General features: G+C 41.7%; 1 protein-coding gene across 1 annotated transcript in view; it reads left to right on the forward strand.

Moving 5' to 3' along the window:
- Positions 1-2,616: 2,616 nt before the first annotated feature.
- FILIP1 (filamin A interacting protein 1) overlaps positions 2,617-12,161 on the forward strand; it is a 130,038-nt gene continuing 120,493 nt past the window's right edge. The window contains exon 1 of the mRNA XM_072142103.1: positions 2,617-2,725. Within this exon, the coding sequence (XP_071998204.1) occupies positions 2,687-2,725 (39 nt within the window). The 5' untranslated portion in view covers positions 2,617-2,686. The remainder of the gene's footprint in view (positions 2,726-12,161) is intronic.

Raw genomic sequence — 12,161 nt, forward strand, 5'->3', positions numbered from 1 at the left:
ACTGAGTTGTTGCCATAGAAACATTTGTTGCCATGGAAATGGAGTACATGCAATGGAGACACATCGGTTGCCACGGAAGTGAAGTGGTTCCTGTGGAAAAGGAGTGGCTACCACAAAGACACATCAGTTGTCATGGAAACAGAGTGTTTGCTATGGAAATGGTGTGGGTATCATGGAGACAAGGTGATTGCCATGAAAATTATGTGATTGATATGGAATTAAAAATAGTATTTGCCATAAAGACCGAGTGGTTGCTGTAGAAACGGAGTGGTTGCCATTGAGATACAGTAGTTGTCATGGAGACAGGGTGGTTGCTTTGGAAACTTTAGTTGTTGCCACTTGTATTGTGCGACGAAGTGGTTGCCATGGAGATCGATGAAGACGCATTGCTTACTTTGCAAGCATAGTGATTGCCATAGAAACCTAGTGGTTTCCAAGGGAACATTGTGGTTGCTGTGGAGACAGAGTGGTTATCATGGAGGTACATAGGTTGCCATGGAAATTGAGTAGTTGCCGTGGAGACAGAGTGGTTATCATGGAGACAGAGTGGTTGCCACAGAGACAGATACATTGGCATGAAAACTGAGTGGTTTCTATGGAAATGGTGTGGTTCTCATGGATGCACATCAGTTGCAGTGAAGACTGGTTGCCATGGAGATGGTTGGTTGCCATGTAAATGAAGTGGTTGTCATGGAGACAGCAGTTGCTATGGAAACTTTGTGGTTGTCATAGAAACAGAATGTTTGACATGGAAGCAGAGTGCCCCACTAATTTAATTATGCATCATGCCCACCCATAACATAGTACCCCCAATTCATGACATTATATACCAGTAACCCATCATAATATAGACATATATACTGGTCTCCTCCTCATCATGAATGAACTTTCTTGATCCTTTTCCTAAGGCCTCATTCAGACGACCGTTGTGTGGACGTATATCCGGCCACAGGTTTAAACGTCACCATAGACGGCTATTGCGTCTATGTACAGTTGCCATGATGTTGTGCTTTCTCTAACTTGTAAGAACGTCCACGCTGCGCCATTTCCTGTGGAGGAGGGAGGCGTGAGCAGCACTCATCCATCCCCCTCCTAATATAGCCTAACACTAAAGAAACAGCCCACAGATTGCTAGACCCAGAGATGTGTCCCCATGGGTTAGGAAGAAACAGCCACTGCAGTCATATGGCGGCCGCTCGTTTCTCTATAGAAAGGGGATGGGTGAGCAGCGTTCACTCCCCCTCTCTCCTGCGCAGTTGTATGTACGTTCCAGGATTACATATGATAGTGTCAATGTACCCTTACCCCAAAACAGACATTACAAAAGTGTAGGAATTTTATGCCGCAAATGTTGAAATATCACCTGGGGTAACTGTGTGTTGTATAGTGATTGGAGGGGCAAAACGATTTTGGTGGTATACTTTTTATGTTTCATTTTTTATTTATTCTTTTTTATTTCCTTCAAAGGCCAGAATAGACTTGGGGAATTAATTTTTTCTTTTTTTACAATTCTCTACTGCAATGTACCTGGCGAAGCTCTGCAGCCCCAATTACAGGTGAAAAATTGCCTTGTAACAGTGATATTTGCTGTTCAAAGCACAGCAATCCACTGCTGGGAAAACTGCCGGAGCCACAAGCTTGGGCAGGATTAGCTCCATAATTTGTGGCATGGAAATTTGGCTCATGCATGTGACTGTAGACCCTATAGTCATTGTCCCACATTTATTAAAGCGTTTACACTGAAAAGAAGGTGCAAACTGCTTGCACAGGTATGTAAGAAGTGTTTATACCAGTTTGTCTGCTCTTTGCAGTTTGCATGCACATAAAGGGGCATTTATTACTACGAATTGACAGAATTGTGTTGCAAGCTCTGGCTCATATTTACTAAGGTGCTTGCACCAGTAAATGTGGGCCTCTGTTAAAAGTGCACCAAAAATAGTTGGTGCAGACTTCCCAAGCAGTGCAGGGTGCACAAGATTAATGAAGACCATACGCAGAATGACAGGACTAGGGATCTCTCATCTGTAATTCATGCTATGTACTTCCCAAATGTGGTCAGCAGCTACTGGGACGAATGTGTGTAAGTGTATAAATGTACATATCAGTGCATAAATGTGTGCGCATAAGTATGCACGTATACAAATTTGTATATTTTCTGAAGGGTTATGGGGGCCCCATTCAGAAGTCTGTTATGGGGCCCTGGTCTCCTAGTTATGCACCTGACCACTCCACAAGCTAACTGGACATAGTGCATTTTGTATTACTTTTGATAAATGTGGAATTTTTGGAACCACATATTTGAGAAGGGCAGTATTTAGTTGTTAGCACCTCTTGATTTACTTTTGCAGTCACTTTTCTGCATAAATTGTTGGTCTGATCATAACATTCCATTGTAAAAGCAATGGCAGAATAACTACTATAAGAATGCGGTTTCCAGCCAAAAATGTGTACAATGCAGCCTTTCCTCCCACCAGAACATCTGATGCTTATCTGTCCCATTCACATGGCTACCAGTGCTGTGCTCCCAGTACACAAAGTCACAGTCACTTCATCCCACTGTAAAACAAGGTCCTCTTTCAGAACATGCATGTGTGCACTTTCTTTGCGCTCCATACAGAATATTAGCATTTTAGCTAAGCTCTATCTATCCTATGAAGTATTCTGAGATTAATAGATCAGGACCAGGATGCCGGGGAAATTTTGGAAGACAATGGCTGTTGCAGTGGTAAGCAATCTTAACATTATAAACAGAACACAATATAATAGGGCTTGTGAATAGATTGTAGTACAGACAACTTTATGGTGTGGATATAATTAGCAAAATTTAATGAAAATTGAAACTGAAGCCTGAATAATCAGATTATCCAATTCCTTTTCTTATTGCATGTAAGCTGTAATTTTTAGCATAGCCATAACCCATACATATGGATGCCGTTTATTTTATGTCTTATGATCATGTAACTTTTGGACTATTCAGCTGTTGAAATAAGTGGCATGATATAGATTCTAGACACAAGTGATGATGATAATCCTGGTTGAAGGACATTAGTGCTAATCCTGCTGCACAGCTACAAATATGTGAATGCAAACTGGGCATTTCTGCTGTCGAAATCTGGGTTTTAATGCTGATATTTACAATAAGCTTTGGAAGTCCACAGAATAAGAGTCTAAGTAATAGGAGACAAAGTTTGATATATAATGCAGGGATCCTTTCTTCCGTGGAAACTAGCGTCACTAAACTGTTATCATGATTACAGGTTGGCACTTCTGTTCCATGTGGAAGAAGAGTCTGTGTATCATATATCACTATTTGTGTTGATCAGACCCTAATCGCAAAGTTCGGTGCCATGCATTTTGTAGAGGATCGTTGCTCGCCGATGTGCTGCTGGGATGTGAGTACACTGAATTAAATGCCGTAAATGGCATTTAAAGGGACAACACCTGATCTTTGGTGTCATTCCAGCACTGATCATGGGTGTTATTAGTGGCGTTCGGTTCGGGCTTCGTAAATTTTTGGGTTCAGCTGAACCTGGCTCATCACTAATCTCTACAATTCTAGTTCTCTGCACTGTGGTCGGTCTGTGAAATCCAGCTAGTACATGGTCCATGATTCATGGAAATGTGGTCAGTCCATGATATTTGGCTAGGACATGATGTGGAATGCATGAACTGACCATTGTTGGCCATACTTGGAAATATAACAGCCCGAGTTCCAACAGACTAAAACCACGGGGCACTTTTCAAGGCATGTGACTGCACTGCCAAATCTACAGCAGCCAATACTATACTTCATTAATTGACCTCTGTCTTGCGCACACATCTATCTCCAATTCTCCAATTTCTAATTATACGTTGGCGCAAAGATCTTGAGGGTATGATGAAATTCCCACCCCTCCGTTGTATCAAATATGTCAGAAGGCTGTGGCACCTGTGCCATCACACACAGCCTGGTGTGAGATAAATTAGATTGTTAATGAGAAATGAAATTACGTTTTATTATTGTTATATGTAAATGTGGAAAATTAATTGTTGTATTGAAATTGAAATAAAAAAGGGGAAAAAAACCAAACCCTGCACTCATTAAATAACCTTCACAGGATCAAACTACGTATAGCTAGTGCACAGGCCGGCCCATTGGTGCTGTGCTCACCCTCTTTATGCCACAACCACACCATTTATTGTGATTTTTTTCAGAGCTTGGACACTAGAAAACTCCATAATAGAGACATAACCATTGAACCCTGGTTTTTACATGACGCACTTCTACATGATTTAATTATATTCACTGGCCACAGTCAAAATGCTTCTATTCAACAATGTCCAGGTTACATTGCAGATACAATATATTTGTTACACTACAGAGAACTGGCCATTTACAAGCTGCAACTGCAAATACCACCAATTCTTGTAGTTTTTATTAAGTGAATCTTAGATAATAGTAACAAATAATGCCTAATAAACAAAGCCCAAATGTGGATCAGTAAAGACTTTGTAATTACAAGACAATAAAATGAAATGTTTCTTTGTTCGGAACTGTTCGTTCACCTTATCCATTCTTATAAACACTTCCTAGTAAATCCACTAGATGGGCTCATAATCATTGTTTTTATCTTGTACAGTGTCTTTCACAGCGTCTACCAGGCAGCAGTACAAATCACATCTATGTCCTGTTACCAGGAGAAAGTGATGCTGCTGTTACCTGGAATTGGTTGCCTGGCTAAAGGTCAGGCATTTAACCTAAAATATATTGTATGACTATTTTTAAATAATAGAACCAGGGAAGAAGTTGAGTCTTTGTCTTCTATTTGCTTGCATGCAATAAGTTGCAGATCATCAGTCAATAGTACCATTCACATAAAAGGGTCATATTTCCTGTTAACTACATGTAATTTCTATATCTTGGGTTGCATAATGCAGAATATTTTCAAAACTTTTTCAAAATAGTTTTGATGAGCTAATAGTTTGATGCCTGTCCCTTATTGCCCTTTACCAAGTCTCTATGTGCACGCTATCCAAGGCAGTTTCTAGGTACTTAGTTGTACAGGGTGAATCTCAAAAAATCACCCCATGCATTTATGTGTGGATTATAGTGTATGCCACACTATTCCACTAAGCACATGCATCCAGTATATAGAAAGGTAGCCCGAGCACACACCTCCAAAATATAGATAGGTAGCCACAGCACATGACCCCAGTATATATATGGGTAGCTCAGGCACACACCTCCAGTATATAGATGGGTAGCCCCAGCACATGACCCAGTATATAGTTTGGTAGCCCCAACACACGCCTCAAGTATATAGATAGGTAGCCCAGCACATGTCCCATTATATAGATAGGTAGCCCCAGCACATGTCCCTATTATATAGATAGGTAGCCCTAGCACATGTCCCTATTATATAGATAGGTAGCCCCAGCACATGTCCCTATTATATAAATAGGTAGCCCCAGCACACATCATCAGTATATGGATAGGTAGCCCCAGCACACTCCCCTGGTATATACATTGGTAGCCCCAGCACATGCCCCAGTATATAGATAGGTAGCACAGCAAATGTCCCCAGTATATAGATAGGTAGCCTCAGCACATTTCCCAGTTTATAGATAGGTAGCCCCAGCACATGCCCCCCAGTATATAGGTAGGCCTAGCACATGCCCCAATGGATAGATAGGTAGTCCCAGCACATGACCCTCCAGTATATAGGTAGCCTCAGCAAATGTCCCCAGTATATAGGTAGCCCCAGCACATGCCCCCCAGTGTATAGGTATTATATGCTATAATGTCTTGCATACATTGCACATGGGGAAACCATAATATTCTGCTCCCTCATTCCGATACATGTCACTTATTCAGTTGTAGCTTCAAATAGGATATTATGAAAAATATTGAAGATTATTTAATTAAATTACTTGGGGTGAGAAAGAAACCCTAATGTAAGCTGCAGCAGCCTCTGTATGCATGGAAGCCCTGAAATTGCTAGCAAACCATCAGCAATTGCAAATATTTCCCCTTTAACATCATCTCCATGCCAATGAGGCGTTATGGGACATGTAGCCAGCGGCGGAGTGGGCAGTATTCCAGTCGCTAATTAGCTGCACAATACTACGCCAGGAAGGACCTGGTGTAGAAATATATACGCTGTGCAGCCATTATGAGGTTGGAGCCTCTTGATGTATCCGGCGATACCAGAAAGGTGGGGATTTTGTCATACGCCAGCGCACGTACGCCAGCTATGATAGCTGTTCCCCCACGTCCATGTCTTGTGTTAAATGTAGTTCCCAGACTTAATGTTATGAAAAGAAGAGAAAGTAGACAACATTCATGTATTAATATTTGCTGAAGATCTGTCAAGAACATATAAAGTTCCAATCAATTACAGTTGAAAATTTTTATATAGAAAAGCACATGTGCTGAAGGTTAATAAAATGCTATCTGAGGTTGGTGAGCCAAACATACCATATCCTTCTGACAGCAATAAAGTGCAGTCACGTTTAACATATAAGTGGATTTCCTATTAAAGACGCTTTTTACCTACAAGTTTTGATGCATGCACATATATCAGCTGCCATAAGTTTCATCAGGGTAAAAAATGAAACTGACATGAAAAAAAACACACTTATGGTTATTGGCCCACATTCATTAAAACGTTTTCTATCTGACTTTGCACTGAAAAGAATGTGTAAAGTGCTTGGACATGTATTTAGAAAGTGTCTGCACCAGTTTTGTATCACAGGTGCCCTGTATCCGACAAGACAGAAAAAATGTGCACCTAAAAGGGCATTAGTGCTTGGTCAGAGTTTGCGGCACATTTTTTACTGATGTGCGTCACAATTCTACAGCATGAACAAAAATAAATGTGCACACTTCGAGAGCAAAAAATAAGTAAGTCATGAGTGCTGGAAAAGCAACAATATTGTGGTGGCGACACTTAATAAATAAGGCACAACACGTGCAACAAAGGGGGAAAAAAAATTCCGCTGTTTTAAAGTCGATTAAACTGTGAAGTATGCCTGTACACTCCATAGGCATACTTCACATAGTGCAGTTTGCACTAGTTTTTATAAATTTGGGCCTCTGTTATCATATATATTCCTCACATCAGAATTACACTCATTGGCCCACATTTATTAAAGCCCCTGTTTTTTGTTTGACTTATCATGTTCTTTTCAGTGAAAACTGCTTGCACATGTACTTATAAAGTGTCCACAGAATATTTGTGTCACGGCTGCACTATGCCCACATGGTTTTCATTCATCTGGAGCACCCTTCACACTGTTTTGGAAGTGTGCACCTTTTTTTTTTGCTGCAGAATTGTGAAGAAGACAGAATTGTGGCACGTGACAGTAATAAATGTGGCGTAAACTCCGACTAAGCACTAACACACACCTTTAGGTGCACATATTTTCAGTCTTGTCGGACACAGTACAACTGCAACACAAAACTGGCACAGACACATGGGGGATCATTTACTAAGGGCCCGAATCACGTTTACGTTTACCCGAATATTTCCGATTTGCGCCGATTTTCCCTGAATTGCCCCGGGATTTTGACGCACACGATCGGATTGTGGTGCATCGTCGCCGGCATGCACACAATGGAAATCGGGGGGCGTGGCTGCAACAAAACCCGACAGATTTGGAAACAGCGCCACATTAAAAAAAAAAAGTGTCGCTTGACACGCTTACCTGCACCCAGCGTAGGACGGTGAACTTCAGTGAACTTCAACGGAATTCAGCGCAGCAGCGACACCTAGTGGACATCGGGCACACTACCTTAGTGAATCGCCGGAAGACCCGAATCCTCCACAGAGAACGCGCCACTGGATCATGACAGGACCGGGTAAGTAAATCTGCCCCTTTATATATACATGTACAAGCAGTTGTGCACTTTTTCAGTGCAAATTCAGACAGAAAACTGGGACAAACACTTTAATAAATGTGGGCCATTGCGCCCTCCATATACCTGTATTTCATATATACCCTTTAAACCACAACTGACTATGTGTCAGGGGTATAGTATATTCCCTGAATAAATATATATTTAATTATATTATATACATTTTCCTTCATAATTATACACTTTAGCCGCTTCATTATAAACAGCACCCAATAATCTTTAAACAGTATCAACATCCCTAAATTAATCTACAGTCATACCCAGCCAATAATCCATGTAATGTAGGTGTCCCACCTTAGTAATTCAATATGCAAACACCTCACTTAGTAATGCGTAAGCAAGCTCCCTTCCTTAGTAATTTATTAGGTCGGCTCCCCCCTTAGTAATTCATTAGAAAGGCCTCCCCATAGTAATTCCCCCATGAATTACTAAGGGGGCCCCTGCCTAATGAATTACTAATTGGGACCCTAATGAAGTACTAAAGGGGGCACTACTTAATGAATTACTAATTATTAATTCCTTAGGCAGCCCCTTTTTAGTAATTTATTAGGCAGCCCCCTCCTTAGTAATTCATTAGGCAGGATGCCCTTTAGTAATTCTTTAGGAAGCCTACCCCCCCCTCCCCCCTTAGTGTTTTTTTTTTTGCAGTCCCTCCTTAATAATTCATTAGGCAGCCCTTTCCTTAGTAATTTATTAGGAGGCCCCCCATAGTAATTCATTAGGCAGGGTCCCCCCTTAGTAATCAATTTAGACAGGGTTTCCCTTAGTGATTCTCCCCTTTTGCACCACTTGTCAACAAAAAAATTAAAAAACAGTACTCACCTCCGATTTCAGCACCTTCCTCTTCCCACATGGCTTCATGATCATGTGGATCATGCAGGAGGACATTTCAATCCTGCATCTTAAATAATCCACATCATGGGGCCTGGTGCTGGTGCTCCATGAGCATCAATGATAGACTGGGCCTGTGTATACTTTAAATTTGTACTCATGTATTATGTAGGATCACCCCAGAGCTCCCTCATGGTAGTATGTTGCAGCTTAGAGTATGTGCTATTATAGGGTACTGAGTGCTTGAGAATGAATACAAGTATATGAATAAAAATACTAGTACAATGTGATCAGAATCAGATCTGTGGAGGAGAGGAGAGTCCCTAGACTCCAATGATCAATTAACTGTACTTCTCTGCTTATGAGCAGGCACTAAAATATGAGAGGGTGATCCTAACCTTAGAGTGATAGGGGCAGGATCGGACCAACTCAATGTCCCAATATCGGCTGAAGCTAGGGTACAAAGAGCATGGGATGTTACCTATGAAGTAATCTAGGCAGGAATGTGTGAAGTGTGGAGGAGAGTAGTAGGTGAGGGATTATCCAACCTTCATAGACTGCAAAAACCCATTACAAGAGTTTTAACCCCCTGAGGAAGCAGTTGGGGCACTAGATGCCTCTCTACTTCAGAGTTCAAGCCCTTTATGTTTAACGATAATATTTTAACCATAATCCATGGAGCCAAAATGGGCAATGTAACAAACAAGATTTCATTGCTACATGCCTCTTTCACTTCATTAATTAAATCTTGTTTAGAGGGCAGTTGTTAAATGTAGGCCCAAAGAAAATCCTTAGAACCTTGTGAAAGTAGAGGGGTTAAGGGTCCCACCAGGTCAACTAAGGTAGATGGGATAACTAAATTGCGAGTCAGATAACATGGACTTGCATAGCCTCAGTGATGCCAAGCAGGGGATTTCGATTAAAAAGGCCATCGCCTGAACATGTGCCTCAGCAGGGGAGTGGCGGCTATCTTGCCCAGGGGTTCTGGTACCTCTGGAAAAAACCATGCAAGGAGCAGATTTCAAAGTCTCTGCTGGCTACAAGCCAGGTGAGTAGTTGATCGTTTTTGGTTGCCCATAAACAACAGGTCAGGGTGGTTATATAATGAAGCCTGGGGAACACAGACCACACATCCTCTCATGTCCTACCTATACTGATCTGCAGTATATACTGGTATTTTCTCATATGACATTAGTTTAAACTGATTCAAGCAAATTCAATGTGCAAATTCTTAACATGACTGTGAGACACCTACAACTCTATTATACATGCAACGCATGTAGGACTAATTAACAAAACTGAAAAAATATATACAAATTGGGTGTCTTCAGAATCAAACAGAACTTTACTGAACAATACTGCATGGTATACAGCATTATTTGAAAACATACAAAAAAGTGGTCTCTAAAGACAATTATCTCCACCTATGCCTTTCCTTATAAATTTTCCTCCTCATTGAGAAAGTTCCCACTATAAATTGTAGAATTAATTTTGAAGGATAATCTTTGATCTTAGGTACCACAACTGTCTCCTTTTTTGGACCTGCTCCCTACAGCGAACTATATTCCATGTACAGACATGAATCCCACACAGGTGTCTGTTACTTCTCAATCCCTTCATGTTTCTTCCTTATCTCTCCTGCTTTATGTTGAACTAGTTGTAGCAAACTAGTTCTAGCTCCCGGTGTTGCCCGGGATAGTAAATAACTGCTCCTAGCTACAACAAAATAGAATAGGTTAAAAAAAATATTTTATATGCATCTATATTCTGTGTCAGACTGTCACTGACCGTCCCCTTTTATTTTTTGACACTCTCATTCCATCGACTGTCTGCCTCTGGCATTCTCATTCCAGTGACTGTCTTTCTCTGGCATCCCATTCCAGCGACTGTCTGTCTCTGATACTCCCTTTCCAGTGACTGTTTGTCTCTGACACTCTCATTCCAGCGACTGTCTGTCTCTGACACTCCCTTTCCAGTGACTGCCTGTCTCCGACACTCTCATTCCAGCGACTGTCTGTCTTTGACACTCTCTTTCCAGTGACTGTCTGTCTCTGGCAGTCTCATTCCAGTGACTCTCTATCTCTGGCAGTCTCATTCTAGTGACTCTCTATCTCTGGCAGTCTCATTCCAGTGACTCTCTGTCTCTGGTAGTCTCATTCCAGTGACTCTCTGTCTCTGACACTCTCATTCCAGCGACTGTCTGTCTCTGGCAGTCTCATTCCAGTGATTCTCTGTCTCTGACAGTCTCATTCCAGTGACTGTCTGTCTACGATACTCTCATTCCAGTGACTGTCTGTCACTGGCAGTATCATTCCAGTGACTGTCTGTCTCTGACACTCTCATTTCAGCGACTGTCTGTTTCTGACACGCTCATTCCAGCAACTGTCTGTCTCTGGCAGTCTCATTCCAACAACTCTCTGTCTCTGGCAGTCTCATTCCAGCGACTCTCTGTCTCTGACATTCCCATTCCAGTGACTGTCTCTGACACTCTCATAACAGTGACTGTCTCTGTCTCCGACTGTCACTTTGTCTATTGTGAAATTTATCAGAAGTGTCTGGCAACCAATCAGAGCTCAAGTTTCATTTTTGCACAACTGTTTATAAAATTACAGCTGATATCTGATTGGTTTCCATGGGCAACTGGAACAGTTTTACCTCATACATGTCTGATAAATCTCACCCATCTCTGTATCCCTATCCATCTTACCGCACACATAAGTTTTTCTACTCATTGTCTATAGTAACCAATCAAAGCTCAGAGCTCATATAAATGACCTATGGCAGAACAGCAACCAATCACGGCTTCTAACTGCAACAGCAGCAGACAATGGCTCCTGTGTAAGGTGGGTAATAAGTGGATTTTGGAAAGCACAGGGTGAAAATTTTGTCTCAAAATCTATACTATGACATTCCCTGAGTCACAGGCAGTGACTGTGCAAAATTTGGTGATTGTAAATGCAACGGTGGAGATTCCTTTAGTGGACATACATACACACACACACATATACACTCAGCTTTATATATAAGATAACATATTCCATGTGTGAGAAAGTAAGAGGTGTTGTGTGGGAAAACCGCTATCTGTATTACAGGCAGATAAAATGCAGGTGGTGAAAGCACTGGGTTAATGCAGACATATAGTAAGCAGGAATAGTCTGTTTTGTCTGTGTTGGCCTAGCTGACATGGTAATGTCACATTGGTAATGTCCGTACTGGCCCTGCTTATTATGGAGTAGGGGTAGGCTGGTAGTGGGACTTCGACTCCACCTGGGCTTCGGTCCTGGGCTTTTATATAGCCCACAGGTGTGGTTCCCAGGCCTCGTTAGAGCCTGATTTAGTCTGCAGGCCATAAGCAGTAGGTGAGGCACTACCTGGAGAGCTGAAGGCTAAGGGTGAAGACACACGTGGCGTTTTTAGGCCGTTTTTGGGGCGT

This window comes from Engystomops pustulosus, chromosome 3, assembly GCF_040894005.1.
Source record: "Engystomops pustulosus chromosome 3, aEngPut4.maternal, whole genome shotgun sequence".
NCBI lineage: Eukaryota > Metazoa > Chordata > Amphibia > Anura > Leptodactylidae > Engystomops > Engystomops pustulosus.